The following is a 25226-nucleotide window of genomic DNA, read 5'->3' as shown; positions in this document are numbered from 1 at the left end:
AGTGTCAGAGGAAGAAAACTGTTATAGGGCAAGACCAGCTTATTAAAATGTATATTAATTTCAGTTTATTAATGATGCTATAATATGATTGTTAAAAAGCAAATATAATTTGTAAGCAGGGCTGGGAAAAATACAGCTTCATAAGCCACAGTATTGCTGTCTTTTAAACTGCATTCTTTTAGTATGTAATAAGAGAGAATAGTACATGTTGCATGAAGTGAGGCATGTAGTTATTACAAAAAGGAATTTGTTAGACTGACTCCTCCAGGCTAAGAGTGCGTTGTTGCTAGAGCAGGTTTGAAACATCCAAGATCAGACCCTTTGGAAGCAGGTGAATCATATATAGGAAGGTGTTCACGTGAAATCTAAGGCAAAAATCACGAGGGATAAGGACATTTCCAAAGTTTTCTACAGGACACAGTCATTATAACACCATGAAATTGCATGAGCAGTTTTGATAAGAAAATGTATAAAATTACAGTTTTGTATGTAAAGTGAGAATGCTTCATCAAGAATTATGAAGACTAACGCCCAGCGCTGTAAAAATAAAATTTCTGTTTGCACATCCTGAAGCGTTGTTCCTGACTAGAGGCATACAAGGTAAATTCTTAATGTTATTTATTTATGTCTGTAACACAGTCCACTTTCTATGCCTTTTGCTGGCCCAGTCAGATTTTGTGTTTTTGTGGACTACTTCTTTCTTCAACCACTGGGGAGCCACCCTGCCATTGAGTCTGTTCTAAACTTGAGTTAGGAAAGTTTCTATACTCTGAGGGCTTTACAGAAAAAGAAAATACTTGCATAAGAAAAAAAATGTTAAAATTAGAAGAAACAAAATACTTGTACAAGAAAAAATGATAGAGTGGTCTAAATGGGCAGATGAAATGGGGATCCGAACGGAGAGATAAAATCAGCAAAAAAAAAATTCCCGGGATACAAAGTGTCCACTCCTGGTGTATGCACTGGTGCCAGGTCTGGGGAAAAAAAAAATAAGGCAGTGTAAAATCCTGTACAAAGTGTTAAGACCCATGTCTTCAATGACCTCACTGACCATCTCTAGTCAAATTGCAGTCGATGGGCTGAAATACTGTACGGAGGAAGACATTATCCAGAATCACCTGTTAACTACTGGTAGAGGTAACTATGGCAAAGCGTCATGCAATGCGCTGTCACACACAGCTAAAGCCAACGCCAGAATGACACTGTGAATTTTGGTATAATGTACAGACATTTAAAAATCGCATGGCACTCAAGAAATTCTCCCTCATTACATCTGACTGTAGTAACATGTACCTTCCCTATTTAAATGCATACATATTTTACTGAACTTAATGCAGCTATAAGGGAAAAAAAAGCATATATGAAAACTATGTTCTTACCAGTAATGCAAAATGTAGCAGCAAATGCTTCTACACAGGACAGCTTGCAAGGGCGACCATAATTGACTGGATTGGCTGCCACTAAGTAAGGCAGAAGTCTGGGATGACTACCCTTCATTTTGTTAAATGGTGTCTCTTCCAGCTTAGCCCAGGAACAGTCAATAACTGCCACACCACTCTGAGCTATTATTTCCCTGCAATTAAAGGAAAAAATATATCTATTATCACCATTAAATGGTACAGGAAATCTCTTCCCAAGGTAATATTTAACAAATTCAGGGATAAGATGCTAGCATGGGGTGACATATTAAAAATACTCAGAAACTGTTAGCACAAAACCTCTTGTTTCTTTCATTACAGTAACATACTCCCAGTCTAAAGACACTAACTTGACTATGTTCACTTTCTTCATTTTGCTTCCATTGCAAAACTGTCACAAAAGATTGGAGAATCCTTCAAACAGCCAACTTTGCAACGGGCATTCCTGGCAGACTGACTATAAATGTAGAATCCTCAAGTAGGTTGTTGCAAAGTGGATTGCTCTTCACCTCCTGCTGCAGTGAACTTGGGACTTGATTATAATACCATCAGGGACTGCAGTACCCTCTGTGGAGAGGTACTCTGCCACCTATAACATACTTACTCTTTGAATACAGGATTGTTAACATAGCTGTGGGTTGAAAATGTATTCAAACATGATTTCACTCACCTACAACAAACCAATGCACACACTGAAAGACCCATACTGTACTGTTTCCTTGATTTAAAACAGCAATGTATTCCAGACTTCCATCATTTCTGAATGCATTAAAGCCATCAGTTAAGTCTTGACCTTTTCAAAAAGAAATACAACTTCAAATGATCTGAAAAGTAAAATACTACATTACATCCAACTAGTACAAAAGCAGTACTTATAACAAAAAGCATGACAGATGGATGACTTAGTTCAATACTGAAATTATTATCCCTCCCTTCCTAACATCAAAAAATAAGTAAGTATAACAAAACTGAAGTTTTAAAGAATAACTGCACTTACAACCCAAGCAAATGTTTTTCATCATATATTGTTCTTCTATGCAAGACTACTGCTATTACAGCACATGGCTTGATGGAGCTGCTGTGCAGATGCTATTTCATGTTTTTGCCTCTGATATAATTTTAAAAGGACAAAAGTACACTGAGAACATGTATGGTGTCCATTTCCCTAGTGGTTTACAGTGACAATACTGTGACTACCTATTTTGACAGTCTCTAGCAAGAATAGCATTTGTCTCTTGAAATAACAGTCTAATTTTTAGCAGATATCTACTAACTCAAGGTGCAAGTGAACTTTAGGTGTGAAGTGGGCTTCCAAACCTCCTTTACCATCTGAGGTGTAACAATGGATTGTGACTGATAAGATACACATAAAACAACTACAGTCAGTACCTAGACTGAAGACTTTTTTCTTACCCAATAGCTAGAATCAGTGCCCTGAGCTACAGTTCTCCCATGTCAATGATAAGGTAACAAAAGTTAAAAGGAAAGAACATATTAAAAAAAAAAAAACAGTGAAAACTGGCATGCAAAGAAACTGCATAAATAGTTTCAGGTAGAAAACATTAAACTTAATATTTGTATTTTCTTTACACACTCGGTTCTTGGATTTGGATTAAAAGAAATGAAAAGCAGTTGTAATGAGAAACAAAAATTGACATCTAGGTGAAGTTACCCTTTAAGTGAAAATGTAACAAGTGTTTTGTCTTCCCACAGCACGGAGAGAAAAAAACACAAGGTGAAAGGTTCAACTATTGGCTTTATTATGCACCACTGTGGCCCTAACAATAACTAGCCTATTCAAGTTACATTACAGAGGTTGCATTCTCAAAATTATGCTTCTTACCCCCAAAACAGACAGCTAGATAATAATGTATTTCAATACCATGGTGGGATTCAAATGTGAATCCATCAACAGTTTGTATAACAGTGAGACAGATTTTATGTCCATCGACCCCACTCTAATGTAAATCTTAAAATAGAGCTCGCCCAACATTCTACATCACCTTTGACTTTACAATGCAAAATTACCAATCACATAATATCACTCAGTACATGTTCTCATTCCCAACAGCCTAAAAAATCATGATCCAGTATGTAAAATATAGGAGGCAAGAGCTACAAAAAAAATCTTTGTATTAATTTTTCATTTTTATATATAACTGGAAACTAAATGTTTTATTCAGGTCTATATCAGTTCGACGAAACGGCAAAAGTTCGAACACCATATGTTCGAACTTCTAACCTGGAAGTGCAAAACCATCGAAGGATTAGAACAGAGATTTTTTTCGCAGGGGAAGAAAAAAAAAATCACTTTTCTAAGAAAACACACACATAACACAAGCACACCAAAATAAATAAATAAACCACACATATACACTTCACAAAACCCTACTTCTAACCCTATACTAAACCGTACACACATTACTATCTATCCACTTACCTTAACCCAAACCCTAACCCTAAGGTCCATAACTATCGCACACTCACCTTACCCACTCCCTAACCCTAAGGTCTGTCACTATCGCACACTCACCTGACCCACGCCCTAACCCTAACTCACCTAACCCGCACCGTAACCCCAACGTCTGCACAATCGCACACTTACCTGAACCCGACCCGTAACTTTCCACCACAGTGCTGAAAATAGCGAAGCCACAGAAACAGCCAACCAAATTCTTTCCCTAGGAAAAGATTTGGTGTTCTGCAGCTTCGCTATTTTCAGCGTTAGCTGTTTTGGGTTTGATATTAGAACATTCGATGTTTTCATACTTCGGGTCTAAATTAGAACATTGTTTTATTCCACTGATACCACCATCCAGTTTAAAAAGCCCAGAAAAAGAAAACCGGGTTTTAAAAAAATTATATTCATCCCCCTGTGGCAGCTGTTCTTCTCAGAAGCTCTAATGCTCAAGGGTACATGTGCCTGATGCCACTGCATACTGGTACCCCATGCGACACATTATAAAAGTGCACCCAGTTCTTCAGCCTGCTACAGCATCCCAATTTACTGAACAAGAACACCTCCTTACAGATCAAGAAAAAGCAATGAAGACCTGACAACTACACTGTTTACAAGTACATATCTGCCTGACTTACAGGGAACTCAAACAACTAAGACTGGAGGAAGGGCTTTCCTGGCACAGGGGGCAGTGGAAAGTACCAGTAGACCTCATCAAGGATGAAATTCTCTCAGTTCAACTGATACAGATATAGCTATAACACTGGGTGGCCATCCTTAGTGGGCAACCAGTTGGGCTGAATCATACGTATGGTGGAAGCAGTCAGAAGACAGCCAAAAGGATCATAAGACTGAGCCCTGAAGTACCAAATAAGAAACAACTCTCAGAGTCATAAGCGAGACAGAGTTTTAATCAGAAAGAATTTTCACTAATTTATAGTTACCTTACCTCCACTAATTGCAACCAGTGGAAAGTACATTCTCAGGGACACTACAAAGAAGTCCTTCAGTACTAACCATTTAAGTAAAACAATAAACAGTGATCCTTCTCCATGGCCAACACCCAGGTAAACATCCTAGATAATAGGCGTATGTGCAGTGTAAGTGAATTCCTCCCAGAACAAATTAAAACAATTTTCTCTGTGGACACTAGACAGTGCTGTGTCAAAAGGCATTTTTCAAGCCCCGTGACATCAAATGCCAGAGCAAGGTACCCTTGCAATAGAAGTGGCATGACACACTGAAGAGTCACCATCTGGAACATGACATATTAGATGTGCTTACTGAAGTTGCTAAGGTCCAAGAATGGGCAGAAATAAACTATCCCATTAAGAACCAAAAAGTAATAGCCAACTCTCTGGTCTTGTTCCAAGAAAGGGACCGGCTCTGTATCCTGATTCAGGAGTTTAGGCCTGACTCGAGTTCTGTCTAGGTAACTGCTCTAAGATAAAGCAGGCTGTAGTTGTGTCTAGAACCCATAAACCTTCTGAGATGGCTCTCCACATTGAGGCAAACTGGGGGAATAACCATTACGGGCAGTGCCAGATCAGAGCCACAAACGCAACTGCTAGGCCAACAGAATCGTCCTTTGGGTGACTTGGCCAATACAGGAGCAAGACTATGTAATGCTTCACATGACACCTTGATCTGTGGGAAGTTTTTCCTCTTTGGAGTTGGCTAACCTAGAAGAGGCCAAGAGGGATTATAAAGTCTAAAGGTTCTCCACAATGGTCAGAGCCTGCTTCTTCTTCAGTATGTCATCCACCAGTTCATAAGAAAGTTGGCAAAACATACCCCCCCTGTGTTCTTCTTTAAAGGAGACAATACTCAGCCAAGGCATCCTGTGTCTTGGCACATGCCACAGTCTGCAGCCCAAGCAAAAGAATCAACAAAGGCAATATGAAATCTCACAACAGAATCTGCAGACTGTCTTTAAGGCTTCTTCCTTCACGCCAGACTGAAAGAGAGAAGAAACTTTTCCAATGCTAAATCCAATATGAAGTATTGGAAAGCTGTCAAGTGAAATGACCAATTCAGAGATTTAAGCCCCAATTGGCAAAGAAATAAACTCTCTCATAACAGCCATGACAAAACCTGTCACTTGTTCCCAATCAGGAGTGCAGAAAATGCTGTATTTTCCTGCCAATGACTTTTTGAGAGGAGGAAAAAATGGGAGACCTGGGTTTAACAAGAGTTATTGTATCCCACATTGTAATTCCCATGTCAACAAGGACAGCAAATTAAAGAATTTTACTGTTTGGTCCTTCTGGTTCTTCCATGTTTTTCACATACCACCGGATTTTCTTTACATGTACATGATACCTTTCATAAGAAGTAGTTAAGGTAGAAGATAAGCAGCTCCACTATCTTCATGGATGTTCTGGCTATTAAATGATTTTTTCATTATCTGACTAAAAATTTCCACCACCATCATTTGAATCATTCTCCTAGGAGAGGATCAATGCAAGCCTTTTTCTTCAATATTTCCCCTAGAAACCTCCTTGTCTGAGATTACACTAGGTGTGACTTCCACAGGTCTAGGAGTGTGCCAATGTCTTGAGAACATTGAAGAGTTGTTACAGTGTAGACTACACTGCCTCCAGAGAGTCTGACAGAATCAGGTACTCAACCCAAATAAGGGTAAATGTGAACAACATTTACTCTGATGTGATGAAACACCATTTTGTGAAAATACTGGCCAGACTAGAAAAAGCAAAAAAGAAAGACAGTACAATGAATTTGGAAGCTTCCCCACACATCAGCTTCGCTAGCTAGTTGAGGCCAATCACAGAAAGCAAACTTCCCTTACTTTTGTTGTGTACAAATGCCAGCTGTCACAATATTCAGCAATGGGCACAGGCACAAATGTTGATTAAAGCATTAATCTACTGTAAATTCCACAACAGCCAACACTTCAGAATAAACAGCCAACCAGACTGTAGTATACGCCAGCACTCCAAAATCACAGCTAATAGAGCAACAGACCAATAAAGAAGTGTAAGGCAGATTCATACTTTACTCTAGGGTTACGTGCAGTACCTTGGCATAATCCTAGACTTGTGGAAGTCACACCTACCTAAACTCACAACTATTGCAGGACTATAGATAAAAAAATAAGCTTTTGGTAATGGTTGCCTTTATGCCTTCATTATGCACATCTACTGATGGACTGCATCACTAAAATTTTATAATTTATCCAAAGGATGTGCAGCCTCAGAGGATGACAGCAAGTTAGTACAGTGGGTGAACATCTATAGGATTCTTTTCATCCCACCTCAATTCACAGAGTGCTGCTATTGTTTATTTTTATGGCTGTACTATTAATCACTACCAACCTTAACAACCCCTTTGCTCCTCCAAAAAGAACTCCTTAAAATTTCTACACCCAAAAAGTCTGTTAAGACACTCTCTATACTCAAACTCAAGAGCCAAAGCCTGGAACAAAATTCCAATGGACATTAGTGATATGTGGTACTCACATGTTAAGCACTTACTAAAACACATTCTCACCCAATCCTGGCACTGTACTTTCATCAATCCAGACATAAGTCTCATCCTTTCTCTTCTTCTGGTCATCCTCTTTCTCTTCCTATTAGTCTTTCTCTCTCCTCCTCTCTTCTTCCATACTGTCCACTATCCCCTTCACCTCTTTTTAACATTGACTCATCCGCAAAGCCTAATTGTAGCTCTCTTCTTAAACTAGCAAGCTCTCCAGTTGTAAACGTTGCAGAAACATAATAATGATAACCAGCTAGTTACAGAAAACTGTGGATACCTATATATGTAAATATTGTATTGTTTGTTTCATCGGCCACCTCATTTGTGTTATGTAAATACTGCATTGTTGTCATTTGTGTCATCATACTTGTATTACTAATTGTGTATTGTTGTACATGTATTAAATATCTAGTTATTAGAGCTTTCCTACCTGGGCCTCCCCTGAAAAAGGGTTCTATGCCCAGTTGGACTTTCCCAGTAACAAATATGATCCATCACTAGCGAAGGACTTCAAATAGGTACTATACCCCATTCAAACACCAACAAATACTACTTACTCAGATCACAGTTTATTTAAGTCTGGATCACACTGTAAGCATGTACTTTACAATCATTTAAACACCAAGATTATTTGAAAATATGTTGTAATAACATTCAGACTAAAACACAGCTCACACAGCAATCATTATCTCAAGCAGTGAAGATGAAAAATCAGATCACCTTTTGATATGACACCAGCTACTTCAAGGTTTTAATGTTTTACAGTGACATAGCTCTGCAAGTAGATTGCATTACTCAAATCCATTGCAAAACAGTATCTGTTTGTCTTGAACTATACACAATTACAGTAACATTTGGGATACATCTAGGTTTACGTTTCCATGAAAGCTAACAACTCATTAAAAAGGGAAAAAAAAAGCCAAAACCATGGGCAGCAAATCAAAAGTAGGTGGAGCTGCAATATGTATTAAAGACATACACACCTCCAGGCTGGTCAAACAGTAGGCCCCCTCCACCTACCTGGACGTCTTTGAATCTATCCAGATTCAACCCTTTACCCTGATCCTGGGTGACTTTAAATATCATAGACTGGAAGAACTACTCATGCCAAAACACAAATGCCCAGAGATTTCTTGATTTCACCAATGCAAATGCCTTGGACAAGCTGGTCGACACCCCCACAAGAGGTGATAATATCTTGGACTTGGTATTAACCAACATGAGTAACCACTGCAGCATCCCTACAGTGTCATTCTCCCTGGTAAGATCTGACCACAAAGTGGTCACTATCGAAGTCACCATCTCCCCTGACTCCCCTCCAAGCTAGACTCAAAAAGTTGATTACAACCTCCTGAGGGAAGGTATAAACAGCTATACAGCCCCCTCCCCTCCATAGGAACTGGCACATATGTTACACCAAAGTACTATACAAGCATTTATATAGCTGCATGGAATCAGGAATAAAAGACAGGACAAAATCCTCCTCCTCAAGGAAGTGTAAACCTGTCTGGTGGACATCTGCAATAAATAAACTCTATAATAAAAGGAAAAAATTGCTGTCCAGGACCAAGAAGGAGCAGGTATATAATTGGAAGCAATCTCTCCTTAGCCTGAACAAGCAAATAAGAGCACTAGTGAAATGCTCCAAAGCAAACTTCGAGTCCAAACTGGCCACATCTACTAAAGACAATCATAAGGCTTTCTTCACATATGTCCACAATCTCAAAGAAAGCACTCAGATCTGCTCAGAACTGGTGGTCAAGGACACCACATATACAAACACCATAAATATAGCCAACTTGCTGGCAGACAGGTTCAGTGAAAGCATCACCCCTCTGTCCCTCCATCAGTATCAGGACATCCCCAGCACCTGCCACCCTCCCTTTATCTTTAGGAAACAAGTCATCACTGCCATCTCAAAGGCAAAAATATACAGCGTCCATGGGACCCGATAACATCCCAGGCTGCATCCTCCATGAACTAAGGCAGGAACTTGCAGTACCTTTATGCACTCCATTGAACCAAAAGCCTAAGTACCAGCTTCGTCCCGGCCAAGTGGAGGACAGCCACTGTCAACCCTTTGCACAAAGGTGGTTTCCATCGATCCAGGAAATTATAGACCCATCAGCCTAACTAGCCTGATTTGCAAGGCCATGGACTGGATTATCATGAACCTCATTAACAAGGACACTGGCAACCTGCAAACACTCAACCTCACAAAGTTTGTTTTTTGTCATGCCTATTGTGACGATTGGGGAGAGATGGGCGAAGGCTGTCAGCCTAGTCAAATAGAGTTTGATATATATTTCTAGCATTTGTAAATAAATGTAAAATACAGGCATGTTTTCTTGATAATAAATGTAAAATACAGGCATGTTTCTTGAGTGTAAAGAATACTGTGAAATGTGGAACTGCAAAATATATGACAACATTGCACTCTACTGGCCCAGTGAAGCATGTTGTGACCCTTTCATGTTAGAATTTGGCTCCAGTGCGGCTGGATGAAAGTTTCATGCCCATTGTTTTAAGGCTAATGTTTATGACCAGAATTTAGATGTGGAAGGTGCTTTATTGCTCTAGTTTCTGCTAGAATGTATAAGTGAAATGTCTTGTATTGTTGTAAGTTTCTGAGTAGGTGTTAGATTACTAAATAATGCAGTTTGTGGCCTGAGAACTCAGACCAGGTGTTAAGATGATGCAATATGAATACTGGGAAAACCTAAGTGTCAAAAATGATGTAATTTTGGGAGGGCGTTATTGTTTGTTAGTAATGTTTAAATACTATTTCTCACAAGAGACTTGGAGCATTTTGACTTTGGACATCCAACTTATCAGCACTCTGCCTTATGCTCACATGTAAGTTTTAGCACTGTGATTTCTTGTAAGAATAGTTAAAGCTAGTAAAGATTAATTAGGTATTTTTCTTTGAAATCAGACCAGTCCTACTGTATTATTTTAAGTTTCTGTGCGATCTCCAAACTCTTAGATATCTCTGTGGTGTAGTAGTTTTGTCTTTTGTTTTAATTATTTGTTATGAAATATTTTTAAAACCTTCTACCTGTGGCTGATTTGTGAAACAAACTTTCAACTTAAACACTCAAGCCATTCATTTCTCAGCCCGGCACTTGCTCAAAACTTACAGCAAGCACTTCTAAGCCCCAGCACTAGACCCTCCTGTAATGTACAGAAGGACAAGGCTCACTATTCGACCTTACCAGCCATCCAGTAAACCAGTTCACTGTACCTATCCAGGCATGTCCAAAGGGCAGTTTCAGGTGTACTCTCCAGTCCGACTGGTGAATCTGGGCATTTTGAGGCAATGTTACAACTGCCTCATATACACAGACAACCCCCGCCTCCTACCACCAAACACTAATACATACAAAAGATGCAGTTATACAGCCAAACTAGAGGCTAAGCTCTTTCAACCCAAGACTGGATCAGACAGTCAAGAGGAGAAGGGAAATACTTGCATCACACCACCAGTCTTACATAGACCCATTAAACCAGCACTGGCAAAAAACAAACTTAAATATATGAAAACATACTCGGAGGCTCTAAATAAAAATCTGCAAAACCAACAGAGACCTCCAAAGCAAACATCCAAGTAACCCCCCCCCCCAACACAAACCATGAAACACATACTTCACAAAACCAGTGTGCCATGCAATCAGAGCCCTTAAGGCAAAATAACATACCCAGCATACTAGTAATAGGTGACTCTATAGTCAGGCACACTGACGTCCCACTCACTAGGCTGAATAAGGAGAAGGTTACTGTTAGCTGCCTGTCGGGTGCCAGGATCTGCCACATAACACAAGCACTCAGGTCCCTCCAGAACAAGTACAAATATGACTCTGTTATTCTCCATGTTGGTGTGAATGACCTGAGCCGTACCTCCCTGGACAACATGAAGAGAAACATGGAAGAGTGCTTTGATCACGTAGCTTAGGCCGGTATGACCCTGACCCTGAGTAGCATCCTGCCCTCACCAAGAATGATACCATGGTATAAAGAAAACAAATCTCGATTTCAACAATTGGCTACGTTTCTGGTGTTATTCAAAGGGGATCCAGTGTCTGTCCACCTGGGATGACATGCTCGACAAGCCACGCTGTTTCGCTAGAGACAGCTTGTACCTGTCACCCTTAGGCTTTCGAACATTGGTCAAGGCTCTTGCCACCCCCATACTGCCTTTTTTAGGCAAGGCTCAAAAGACAAACCCACCGCCATAAATAGCACAAGTAACAAAAAACTGAGGGCAATGCTACTCAATGCCAGAAGTCTAAACCTCAAAATGCATGCACTCGAGGCACTCCTCAGTATGGAGAAAATCGATATATGTGCAGTAACAGAAACCTGGTTTAAGGCTCCAGAGAGCACCCCAGCACTACCAGGCTACAACTCATACCATACATTTCGGCCACAGAACCCAAACCGAAATACAAAAGGTGGGGGCGTATCCATATTCATCAAGGATACCCACACCTCCAGGTTAGTGGCAAAGCACGATGCTTCAGAGATCATCCACGTGCAACCAACAATGGACAAAACTGCAATTCAAACTGTAGCTTGCTACAGATCACCCACCATGTCCCAGGACCCCCATTCCACACTTCTGGAAACACTGGGAAACATAAAGGTCCTACCAAACACCCTAATACTGGGTGATTTCAATTACCCAAACATTAACTGGGAGAACTATTCAAGTACTAACTCCCTTGCCCAACGTTTCCTAGAATTTAATGCCCTGGTTCAACTGGCCAACACTCCCACCAGAGGTGACAACATATTGGACTTGGTCATCAGCAACATGGGTGACCGGTGTTTCACACCAGAGGTCAACCCTCGCTGGTTAGATCTGACCATAAACAAATCACTTTGGATATCCATATTCTGACCCCACCCCCGGACAAGAAAACCACTGTGAAAAACTTTTCAGAAGCAAACTTCACGATACTTAAGACTAAGGTGGAAAGTTTCAAAGCCCCCATACCGAAGGATAACACTGTCCAAGCTGCAAAATCCTTTACTAATGCATTCCACGGGCAGCTACAAGAATGCATGGATCGTGCCATCCCAAGCAAAACCAAGACTCACTCCTCCAAGAAAAGGAAGCCAGTCTGGTGGACTCCTGCCATAAACAAGCTATACAATAGGAGGAGGAAACTAGTACAGAAAAGAGTAAAATCCCAAGAAAGGAAGACATCCCTCATCAGTATAAGCAAGAAACTACGATCCCTCATAAAATCATCCAAGGCGAGCTTTGAAAGAAAAATTGCCAAGGACTCCAAAGATAACCGCAAGGCATTCTTTAGCTATGTCAAGAATCTAAGTGGCAATGCGCAGATCTGCTCGGAGTTAGTGCAGCATGGCACAAAATACACTGAACTGACCAATATCGCCAACATCCTGGCAGACAAGTTCAGCGCAAACTTCAACCCCCCTCTCACCCCCAAAAAGGCCCATAACCATACCAGAAGAATGTAGAGTCCCTGAAATCGCAGACACTCAGGTTAACACAGCCCTCTCCAAAGCCAAAAGCACAACATCAATGGGACCGGACGATGTCCCAGGCTGCGTCCTACACGAGCTCAAAGTGTGATCTCTGCCTGACATACAAGGCCGTGTCCAACCTAGAATTGATGGACATGCTCCACCTAAAGGAAACCTTATCCCCTCGAGCCACATGCTCTAGGGATCTAAACCTCACCACAACAATAAATGGGACGTGCTGGAGGTATAGATTCCTGTCCCAGAGACTTCCCATGCTTTGGAACAAGATCCCAATCTACATTAGGCAGAGCTCCTCATTAACACTCTTCAAAAGAAACCTTGACGAGTGGATGGGAAATAGAAAGTTTACCTCGGGGATCACTTCAGTGGCTCTGCTGGACAGAGGCACAGGGAACTAATCTAAGGGGGCGGCAAAAACCAACACATTCTGGCTATGCTTATAAATGCCTTCGGGCAGATATGTTCATAGGTTGGTACTAGGCTATGAGACCCATTATTGAGTACAATGCCCTTTTCAGCATATACCTTACAAAGCACATGCAGCAGCTGGAGAGACCACAGAGGTTTCTCACCAGGAGAATCCAGAGCCTCAAACACCTACCATACACAGACAGATACTCTGTTTCCCCATCCCTCTACTCTGTTTCATACAGACTCCTCAGAGGTGACCTTGATGAGACTGCTGCATATCTGCAAGTCTAGAAGTCTAGCTCCACTCGAGTAACCCACACATGCGACCTCAACCCGATCTGTGACATCAACAGGACTTGTTTGCAGGACAGATTGAATAGACTCCCTCTCCACATCAAGCAGAGTATCTCATTAACCCTTTTTAAGTGCAACCTGGATAACTGGATGGGGAACAGAAAATACATCCCTGGGATTCCACCTGTGTCCCTGCTGGACAGGGACATCTCGGGTGCTGACTTGTCGGAACATGGACTAAAATTCTTGGCTAGGCTTGCAAGGGTCTGAAGGCCAATAGCCTAGTAACTTCCTATGATCCTATGCACCAACATCCATTCAGCAAAGAAATATAAGAAAAGCAAAACAATATATCATAAAGGTTCATACAGCACAATAACACAACCCTGTTTCAGCTGAATTATATTCTCAGTTTTTGACCCACATACAAGCTAATTCTGTAAAGTGATCCCAAACAGTGCCTACATAATGTTCTTGATATGATGAATATCAGCAGTCAGCAAGAACACAAAAAACATATTTGTATTTCCTCTACACTAACAAGAATATTCCAGTAAATTAAAGCCACCCCTTAAATAAACTACACAACAGCCAGCCCTCCAGTTTTGCTCTTTTTTTTTGATAAAAACTCTCAAGAAATGTAAGCAAATTTCTTCTAGTGAAATATGTTTCATTTAACTGAAATGACAAAAGCCTCACTTTCTTACTACCACCAGGTGCTAGTTTTATGAGTCTTCTCGTTGAGCAAGCATACAACATAATTCTTCTTCTTTCAGCTTTTCCTGTTAGGGGTCGCCACAGCGGAACAATGGTCCGCAGAACAACCAGAAGTTTTACAGTGCCAAGTTGCCAGCCCGGCACTCAACCTTCCACAGAAGGCATACAGATGCACACACTCACACCTAGGGCCAATTTAGAGTGTCCAATCCACCTGCAACATGTCTTTGGAAAGGTTGAGGAAACCAGAGCACCTGGAGAAAACACACACAACCACAGGGAGAACATACAGACTCTGCAGAGAAGGCACCCCAGCCAAGAGTCGAACCAGAGAACCTCTTGCTATGAGGCAGCAATGCTAAAATGCTGCACCACCGTGGCCACCCCATACAACACAAGTGATATACTGTCATGAAATGCATAATCAACAGGTGGTGCTGGGACATAAAACAATTTTATATTTAGAAATGAAAACACTCTGAGATACATCATATTCTGATAAAAATCCGAATGATGACAGAACTAACGCACCTGCAGCTTATCCATTGTGTGACAAAACAGGGAACCCCAGGAGAGGCCAACACACACACTTTCTCCTGATATCATAGGCAGCCATACAACTACATCAGATTGCTTACAGTGAAATTCAATACTATTCCCGTCTGGAGTCCTCTGTTTTTGACAGTGATCTTCCATTTCAAACATGCATAAATTCATACAGCACTGGGAAACAAATTTCCCTTAAACTTACTTTCCTTAAATAACACTTTAAACAAAGTCTTGGGGGGGTAGACACACAGCTTTCCGACAGATACTGCTGACTTGTCAAAACATGCAACATTGGCTGAGAACCAGAGATGCATTAAGCCTACTTTGCTAACCAAAGGCATTTTCATTAAATTGTAAGTATGTATTTATTTAAGCAGAGTTTGTTTTGTTATTCATACTGTTCCTTGTGCTGGCAGCGCTACCTTAAGATCACAGCAATGTAACTGGTTTATCACAGAATATTCATCAAGTCCGAACTTGATTCCTTCAGCCTACATTTACAGTCTATGCAACTGTAAAAATGCTCAGAAACATCTTTTGTGTTATGGATCTGAAAGGCTGTCTGGCCAAGGCTGTCTGGCCTCCGAATTTCACACAGTTACTAAAAACAAAAGCAACTTGAGTGCTTTAACCCAAATTTTAAATACATGCTTTATTAGAAACACTGCCACTGTTGCTACAAAGTGCTTCTGCTCCTAAACAAATTTACACCAGAATGTTGACTCAGCTCTGACTAGAATCTAGGTCATGCATTCCTACACTGATACCCCTGCATAAAAATAAAAATATGAATACTTTGTATTTGTCAACTGGTAAGAGCACTGCTGCAAGTGAACCTTCTCTGCACTCAAGTCAGGGACGTCTGTCAGGTTAAATGACTTCCTGAGTAACACAATAGGCGAATGGTGAACAAAAGAATCAAACTCTGAACTACAAGACGCAGCATAAGCAGTGCGACTTGAAACATTTTCTCTCCTGCTTTTACAAAACCTTGCAGCACATGCAGTCTCAATAAGCATACTACAGGTTGTTATCTGAAATCAAAACAGGTATAACACATACTTATCTGCTGGTGACACATATTTCGTACCCATGGGACTGAGAATAAGTCCATTAAACCTCTGGTTGAGACGCAGATTTCTCACAAAACCTTTGCGAACAAGTCTCCTTCCAGTACATTTGTTGGGGTCACAGTGTCCCAGTTCCCACATGGCAAGGGCACATGGAAATTGTTTCCTGGGGACATCACATTCATCAGTTCCATCTTCCTGAATGCTGACTGCACTTATCGTGGAAACATAAGCAAATAAGAAAGATGTAGTTGAAATTCAAACAGATTTTCATTGCATTTTACAAAATTTACTGACTACAAAAATATGGTTATTATACTTGTCACTTTTGTAGATCTATATAAACAAACAGAATCAGGCATACAAGTGAATAAATCAGTACCTTGTAAAGCCTCATGCACTTCCTCTGTAAATGTTTCCAAACTCTTTCCTTTTTGACGATGTCGAATTTCTTTCCCCTTGGTTGACATCCGTTCAGGTTTCTGATACTGCTTTTTTCGACCCATTATACTAAGAAAAATCCAATACACTTTTGTTTCTCTTGCTTCTTCTTAATTACTGCTTTGGAAGCATAGCTGACTGCACAAGATAAAAAACAAAACAGGCTGTAACTCCTACTCATCCAACCCACTGCCAAACAGTACACATTTGTGGATAGCATACCTTTTCAGTACTGGTGGAAAAGAAAAATGAAATGACATATTTAAGCAAAAAATCCATTGTTTTGTTTTATGTTAGAGTGCCAAACAAGTTAAAAAAGCAAAAAAATATCTGTTACTACATTGTTATACTTTTCATAGGTCAGTCCTGAAGATGGACTTTGCCGGTAGAGTTAATTTGGTCAACAAAATGTAAATAAAATAAATATAAGCAACTATGCACAAACATTAATCTTTTGCCTGAAATGTAATGGCTATTATTATATCATAATAACTAAAATTTTGCCAATTATATACACTTGACAATAGGTGACACTGTGGCCTTCGGTGTGGAGTCTACATATCCTCCCTGTATTCATATGGGTTCCCCCCACATTCCAAAGACATGCAATAGGTGAAGTAGACACTCAAGACGCAACTAGGGATTCAAAAATATTGAACCTGGTTCTCACCAATATTGCCACCTTATGCTCAACACCTAAAGTTACCATATCAATGGTCAAATCTGACAGCCATTCGGTAAAACTCACTATGAAGGTAAAACCTGACTTACCACAAAACCCTTAAGAGTTCAGAGACTGCTCTAAGCTAACCGATGGCATGATGATATTTAAGCACTTTCTTCACTTTCAATGACCATATCTCACATGCTCCCACATTTGCAGATTTCTATGCTTACCTCAAAGGTTGCATCAAGGCATCAGTCCCCATAACATCTAAATACAATGACAAATTCAGGAATAAACTTCTATGGGGAGAAACTACCATAAACAAACTAAACAATAAGAGGAAGAAACTCACAGCCCATTAAAACAAACTTAATATTCCATCATCCTAAGCTAAACTCAAAAAGTTCAGCAAAGAACTTAGAAACAAAATCAAATCTTCCAAAAGTAGGTTCCTAAGGAGTCTCTCTATCTCTGCTAAATACAAAAACAGTCTTCTTCAGCTGTCAAAAATTTTAGAGCTAATGCTCAGCAATGCTCAGAGTAACATATATAACAGTAACACATTCTTCTAAAATGTTATGTCCCCATCTACCTCTAACTTTCCCCCAATGTATTACCACCCCCCGATCACCTCAGAGAAGTCCTGGTCTCTCCAAAACCAAAAACACTTGCTCAGTGGGTCACTATAAGGTGCCAGGGTGCTTTCTTGTCAGCACCATGATGAAGTTCTGTGAAGATCAGAATATGCAAGTTTTCACCTTAAGATGAAATAAATGCATATTTCTCTGCGACAGAACTGCAAGACTTAGGACACACTACAAGGCACATATTGTTAAAATGGTGAAGAGGCAAAGGGAAACGCTACTTTGGGTGCTCTGCTACTACAAATGTTACTGAGCTGAAACACAGCATAGTTCACTTAATTAGCATAACTGATTTTATTATACCTTGTAATCTTAAATCATTTAGGTCAATCATTACAAAAATGATATACTCTGAACATAGAGAAAAATTAGGAAATTGAATTACAAATGTCTGAAACTTTTCTGCAATGTGCTTGTTCATTATTTAACTGAAGATCAGTTGATCTTTCCTCATGAAACTTCTCCTTATGGTGTTAAGAGCTTTGGCACAGAATTGCTTCATAGTACTAAACAAATGCTTGGTTCAAGTTCTGCATTCTGACATCTACTGAGGAAAATATTCCCAGATGCGCAAAGAAGGATTAACCTTAACTTCTGGAATTTGGGGATTTCATAAAAATTAACTGTGGCTATGTACTTGTTAACTACATAGATCTCTTAAGAACCATCAACTACTTTGTTTAATGAAAAGAAAAATGTTCCACAAGTGAGATTATTACCAGTACAGTGATAAGTAGTTCAAATCAGAGTATTGTAACTGTCTACCGACATGCTAATACCGACGTACTGAGCAGGCTATGCATACCAGAAAAGAATTAGACAAGTACTAACATCAAATACACAAGAGATTGCACCTAAGCATATAGGGAAAAAAAATAAATACTGGCCTGCAAAGTATGCAACTCTGGCAAAGTTTGTGACTAGGTATTGAAGGGATAACCTCTAAGAAAGGAGAAAAGGTTATGCCATACAAGCATTAAGTGTAAGAGACAGATGTGTACTGGGGGGTTTGGAGTTATAGCCCCTCCACAACATCACTACATAATGCAAACATTTTGCAACATGTTAATCTTAAAATCCACAGAATGAAAACTTTAACCATTTCATAAGTACAACGGCCAGGATGTAAAAACGTAAAATAAGTGATGCATATCAAACAAACAGTAAATAATAGTCAAATGCGCCTTTACACCCATAAGAACTGCCTAAGAAGCCATGATCTACAATGCGTATGTTATGAACCACACTAGCCCATTCCTTGGAAATTGTTTCTGGTCCTGACAGATGCCTAATGTGGGTGGCCAAGTATGTCATGAATTATTTTATTCTCAAGCAATGAATAAAAAAACAACAACGTTGCAGTATGCACTGTATTCCAGAAATGTTGCTGTATTGCAATGTTTCTTGTTTTACTAGTGTAAACTGTATTACAGAAACAAAATTCATATATATGCCACATCATATGCTTTACCTATTGGCCTAGCTAACATATGGCTGTACAAACATTAAAGACAGAGATGAACAAAATTTAAAGGAGGAGAAAAAGACTTTCATACGCTACAGATTTACCCAACAATTGAGTACACGTTATGAAGGCAAATTAAAAAAAGAAATCCAGGGAAAATTGTAAGCTTAGAAAAACCCTTATAATAAACGCAACAAACGTAAGAAGAAATTCTGCATTTGTCCTAGGACGGCCTTTTTCTACTGAACTAATTCTGGTCTTCCAAATGTGGAACAGCGGCTCTCAAAATATGTAACAAATATATTAAAATCTTTAAAAACACACCGCATTGTTAAAATGTGTTGTTTCATACTTATATAATGTTTTGTTAATTAAATTGTATGACTCAACATTATTTGTTATGCATTTTTTATTTCAAAGCCTTCATGCCAGATGATTGACAAAGATGTAAAACAGTTACTCAAAAGCAGGTACAGCGGAAGAGAATGCTTAGTCAACAAGAGGATCTCCTGACTTGTCACGTGCACCACAAAGGCCATCTATAAAAAGACGGACAGACCAGCAATGTATTCATCAGTTATATTTTCCGACTTTTCGTCCTTTATTTAGTTTCGTTGTTAGACTTGAAGAATTACTGAATTTTAAGTAAATCAATCACGGATAGTCAAAGTGTCTAGCTCAAACTTTTTTTTCTTTTCGCAGTATTGCTAGACCTAATCAGAACATCGTATCTGGATATAACATAAACAACAGCAACTGATTGCTAACCACAGCTTTCTATTCTTTTCAGAGTTTGCATAAGACACTGAAACCCAAGAAAGAACCACAATGATCACACGTTTAGCAACTATTAAAAGTTGCGTTTTTATATACTAAACATTAAGCGCCCTATACCTTGAACACATGTAAAGAGAAAAGCTAATGTTTACTCTAATCAGTTCCCACATGCCTTAGTCGACGTCAGTACAACCAACCGGCTTCCAGCTCCGGGTTAATCAAATGGCAGGTGGGCATGCGCGTTTAAAACAAACTATGAGGTTTACATTTTCGAGTCCCTCAATACTTGTTTAGCGCTCGTTGTTGGAATTTATCAATTATTAATATTTAAGTAATACAGTAGCGAACAGGTTTTTATAGTGTGGCCCTTTCGTACTATGTAGTTTTTCTAAGTGGACGTTTTAGTTTTGCTTGGTTTACCCTAAGAAAATGTCATGAACTAACATCAAATAAACACTTTGTCACCGCGTGAGACATCAGCTAACCGCTTCCGGCTTTGGCACATCGTTCTTTGCTCCACTGTAAACATGGATTTGGGCTTGCAAGTCAGTCATTTATGTGTAGGTTTTACGTGGTTATTTCCAGTCTGTAAGTACCGTACATTTCCTAACACATCATTTATTGGATACAACCTTCTTGTATTTATTGTTGGGCTTGGGTTTAATTAAACTTGGATTTATTCAGATTTGCTTTTATACAGATCGCGGCGTACACCAGATGTTAGTTGGAAACGGTTACTGGTTGTTTGCTTTTCTCCTAGTATACATCCCTAGTCCATATATTAGGAGGTTCAACCTCGATACTTCCGACGTTTGTGTAAATTTCAGGGTCTCGGAGCCTTTGTCTAAAATTTCTAGGTCACTTAGCATTTCAAAATCCATTTTAACAAACTTAGTACTTTATGCTGTTTTCAGTTTGTTAATCGGAGAAGTGAACCAGTCCGGAGACCCAATTTCAGTTACAACCCGGGCGAGTGCAAAGATTAATGCATTAAAGTTGGAAGCATTAATACACAAAAATGTCACATAGTTTGCATTGCTTATCAGTAGGGTTGCCACCTTTTCAAATGTCCAAAGTGGGACATTTTGTAAAAACGTACAATTTTACAGGAGAGACATACCCACGGTCAGTGCAATAGACAGAACTTCACTGTTTTCCCCAAATAAAAGCTTATTCTTGCAGCATTTCAGCTGCTTATAGTATTCCATATAATGCTTAGGTGTTTCAGATACAAAATAAGTGTTTTATACAAGTATTAAAGAAAAATTAGCAAATATTTTTTGTCTTAAAATCTCAGGACATTTGCCATTTTTTAGATTTTTTCGCAGGACAAAACGGCCCAAAGTGGGACTGTCCCTCTCAAAGAGGGACAGGCAGTAACCCTACATCTCAGGAATTAGGCTTGTCAGTCACTCTGGCCACGCTCATTCCTGCGGGTAATGGCCGGTAAGCAAGTAGAGTATAATAAAGCCAGTCAAGCTTACTTATATTGTCTGTCAACTTTACGATTTCATTTAAATAGGTATACAATAATATAAATCTCCTGTATTACATAAAAATTAAATTGCATTACCATAAGGATTACCATAGCCGGCTTTAGGCACCAGCGAACCCTGCGGTCACTGGGGGCCCCCCAACCACAGTAAGTTATTTATCTTGGAAAAGCTAACGAAAAGGAACAACCAACTAACCAGAATACAGATAATCCACTGAAACAAACCAAGCTACATCTCCAGGAATAAAGATGTGTTTAATTAAGCAAATACACTTGAAATCCACTGCTTTTCTTCTCCCCTAATAGTGAGACTTCATCAGATAAAATCACAGTAAAAAATCATCATGTTTAAATAGTACATATGCACGAAATGCAAGCATTCAGTTCTACCATAGTCCAGTCTAACACCCCTAATTCTGTAATACCAGGACCGGACGTTTCATTCCCAGCATTTGGTACCGGCTCAAGAATTTCAGATAGCGGTGGCTCCAACACAGTTGCAGCTGATGAGAGAGCCAGCCAGCAAGGAAATAACATCTCACTTGGGTTCATTGGGACTCCTGAATTCGGCAGATGGGTCGAAAGACCGTTCTCTTTTTGAAGAGACATATCAAGGGTCATCACAGGAGCTCTCGGTCAGTGAGAGTATGGATCTGTCTATGAAATTACACCAATATGATCAAAAATTAGTTAAACTAAGGAAATTACAGTTGGAATTTGCTTATTTCTGGGAATGTATTCTACGGGGCTTGTCAAGAGTTCACCTTTCCATATAGACCTGATGAAACTTTTTGATCAACATTAATTCGAATTGCTCAAACTCATGTGTAAACATTAACAGAATGCGGTTAACATCCTGATTGAGGAAACTGGTGTTTTGGACAATGGTATCAAGACAGACCGGGATTTTCAGAGGTATCGGTTCAATTATGAACGGATTTATAACAGTATTGACCAATATCTGGCTAAGCTTAAAACAACCAAATCCAAAAAGCTTAATCGAGACACTAAAGACTATAGCCAGGGAACAACCTATCCTAAACCACCGCCCTCCCAAGGCAATCATTTGATTGGTTTAGAGAAAAAGGGTGGGCCAATGAACAGTGGGCCACAGACAGAACAACTCGCACCTAGGGATGAGAATAGAGCAACAATGGCAGACGTAGTCCGGAGGAGCGAACGTATTGCCTCAAACAGTGTAAAGTCAACGGAGGAACCACGAGGTTATACAAATGGCACAAATTTTCAGAACAGAGCCCTTAACCATGTACCCCAACAAGGGTGGAAGACGCAGAACAAGAGCAGGAACAGGAGGAAATAATTCCCCCTTTGCAAGCTGCTGATTGCAATATAGTTACAAACTGTAAGTTGGTCTTAAATTCTACTGAGGATTTTGTTGTTGTCTTTCGGCTTTTCCCGGTTAGGGGTTGCCACAGCGGGACTCCGGTCCGTTAATGATTGGCAGTAGATTTTCATGAACGCAGAGGTGCCAGCTCGACGTTCAACCTTCAATGAAGGCACGCCCATTTACGCATGTCTTTCGAACGCCCACCCAACCGTGGGGAAGACATGCAGACTCCACACAGAAGGCACTCCCCGCACTCCAGCCAAGAATCGAACAGGAGAACCTCTTGCTGTGAGGCAACAACACTACCGCTACTGAGGATTTTAAAATATTTAATTATTCTGGGATGGATATTGTCTGTGAATTAGTAGATTTACTGTCCAGAGGGTACACTTTTGTGCCTACATCACGGGCGGATATTGCAAAAAACATTAATCGATTTGAAATTATTCATGAAAAAATTGTACCTTACAGTCTTGTTAGGCCAGCAGAGTATTTCTAAATGTGATTATTATATTTCAAGTGTGTATCACCCCCATTACATCTGTCTTAGCCCTATATGAACAGATTTGTGAATTAGATATTCATAATACCTTGCAACAGAATATACAGCAGAAAAGTTTTGGTTACAACATTAACAAGGATGACAAAAGTATGCTCAAATTGTTGAAAGAGGCTCCAGGTAGACTTATGCAACCAGACAAGGGGGGTGAGTTGGTTATTATAAACATGGAAGATTATATTGAAAGGATGATGAAAGTTATTACAGATGACACGTATGAGGAAGTAACTAGGAATGAAATGAACCTTGCTCATTCGAGAATCAGGGCTTTTATCAGTGACATGTTCATAGATGCTAAAATTGATGTACAGCTTTACAATTATTTAATTATGCCAGCCCCTAGGATTCCAATTATATTCAGAATCCCGAAGATTCATAAAAGTTTGCAGGAACCCTCAATGCGTCCTTTAGTCGATGCTAGAAATAGTTTGACATATGCATGCGCTAAGGTTGCAGGTAACATCATGAAAAAAGATTCTTGATCTTTTTTGGACAACCTTAATAAAATTGTATTTAGTGGGGAAAAAAAATTTTCACTGTAGACGTTAAGGGCCTTTACTCCTCTATACTCCATGGACAAGGTATATAGTGGGCGACAGCAACAATGCGTACTAATGGAGCATCACAGGAGGAATTGGATGTAGTGGAACAGTTACTAGACATTATCTTGTCTTATAATTTCGTAACATTCAATAACAAATTCTTTCTACAAAAGGTTGGCGTAGCTCTGGGGTCCCCTTGTGGGGCCAGCTTCACCAACCTTGTTATGGCTTACTGGGAGAAGGAATTTGTCTTAAATAGTAATATTTTAATGTCTGGAACTATATGTTATTATACATGGTTCCTGGATGATATTTTTATCCTAATAGAAGGTGATGTAATTAAAGCACAAGAAACTCTTAATTATTTTAACTCCACCACTCCATTCCTTAGATTTACATAGACTTTGTCACAGGAGAGGATAGCATACTTGGATGTAGATCTGTCCGAGGACCGACAAAATGGTTGCTATATATCCAAAATTTTTAGTAAGACCTACTCAAACTCCTTCCTACACTTTTCAAGTTTCCACCCTTTTACACAGAAAAAATATGTCATAATGGGCCAGCTGGTTTAAGCGGCCCATATGACAACAAGAGGGGATGACTTCTTGATTGAGTGTGAATTTTTAAAGAGCATGTTTGCAAAGAGGGTTTACCCTCAAAAGTTGTTACTAGAGCTGATCAGTGAAGTTCAGGTTAATAGAGAAACAAGATGTTATAGACCAATCTTGAATAAAGAGATTACGGTTAATACTTCTGCACCTATACAAAGTGTAATTCCAAACCCTTACAGTTTTATTTTCACGTTCAGTATGGATGCCTTAAGCATAAAGTCTATTATAATCAAGAACTGGGGTTTAATAACCCAGGATATATCCGTTCGGGAGAAATTTACTGTAGGCCCTAGGACTGTGTACAGGAAGGGGGCCAACCTTAAACAAATTTTGGAAGGGAATATTAGACCATTAATTACCAGGAAAGGTAAGTTTAAGTGTAACATGTCGATTTTGTAAATACATGGATATTGGGTCTACGTTTGTTGTAGGTGAGAAAAAATATAGCATGAGGTTTAAAATTGATTGCCAAATTAAACAGGGGGTTTACTTGGCCAAGTGTACACACTGTCCCGCGTTCTACATCAGTAAGACCAACAGGAGGTTGCGGGAACGTGTTTATGAACATCAGTACTGTATAAGTAAAAACAAATAAGAACATGCTTTGGCCAGACACACTAGAGACCGCCCTAACCATGAATTCAAGTTTAGAGGAATAGATTTGGTCTCCACAGACTTGAGGGGGGGGGGTCCATCTGTTTTGTTGCTTGAAAGACTAGAGTTGCTTTGACAACTTCGCCTG

At 39.6% G+C, this 25226-nt stretch overlaps 2 protein-coding genes across 6 annotated transcripts in view; one reads left to right on the top strand and one right to left on the bottom strand.

Moving 5' to 3' along the window:
• Nucleotides 1-20127, bottom strand: part of TSR3 (TSR3 ribosome maturation factor) — a 154744-nt gene extending 134617 nt beyond the window's left edge. The window contains exons 1-4 of one of the 4 annotated variants that reach the window (XM_044089541.1): nt 20044-20127; nt 16315-16511; nt 15925-16141; nt 1380-1573 (exon numbers count right to left, since the gene is read on the bottom strand). In XM_044089541.1, coding sequence (XP_043945476.1) covers nt 1380-1573; nt 15925-16141; nt 16315-16438 — 535 coding nt within the window. In that variant the 5' untranslated portion in view covers nt 16439-16511; nt 20044-20127. Of the gene's footprint in view, nt 1-1379; nt 1574-15924; nt 16147-16314; nt 16512-20043 lie in introns of those variants that run through there. The other 3 variants (XM_044089539.1, XM_044089542.1, XM_044089543.1) reach the window with 3 other exon arrangements.
• A 27-nt stretch (nt 20128-20154) lies between these two features.
• GNPTG (N-acetylglucosamine-1-phosphate transferase subunit gamma) overlaps nt 20155-25226 on the top strand; it is a 454757-nt gene continuing 449685 nt past the window's right edge. Inside the window, exon 1 of one of the 2 annotated variants that reach the window (XM_044089544.1) lies at nt 20155-20514. In XM_044089544.1, coding sequence (XP_043945479.1) covers nt 20454-20514 — 61 coding nt within the window. In that variant the 5' untranslated portion in view covers nt 20155-20453. Of the gene's footprint in view, nt 20515-22527; nt 22785-25226 lie in introns of those variants that run through there. The other variant, XM_044089545.1, reaches the window with a different exon arrangement.

This window comes from Protopterus annectens, chromosome 12.part0 (genome assembly GCF_019279795.1).
Source record: "Protopterus annectens isolate FY-2018-M chromosome 12.part0, PAN1.0, whole genome shotgun sequence".
In the NCBI taxonomy this organism is placed as follows: Eukaryota; Metazoa; Chordata; order Ceratodontiformes; family Protopteridae; genus Protopterus; species Protopterus annectens.
This window is presented reverse-complemented; position numbering and strand designations above follow the sequence as displayed.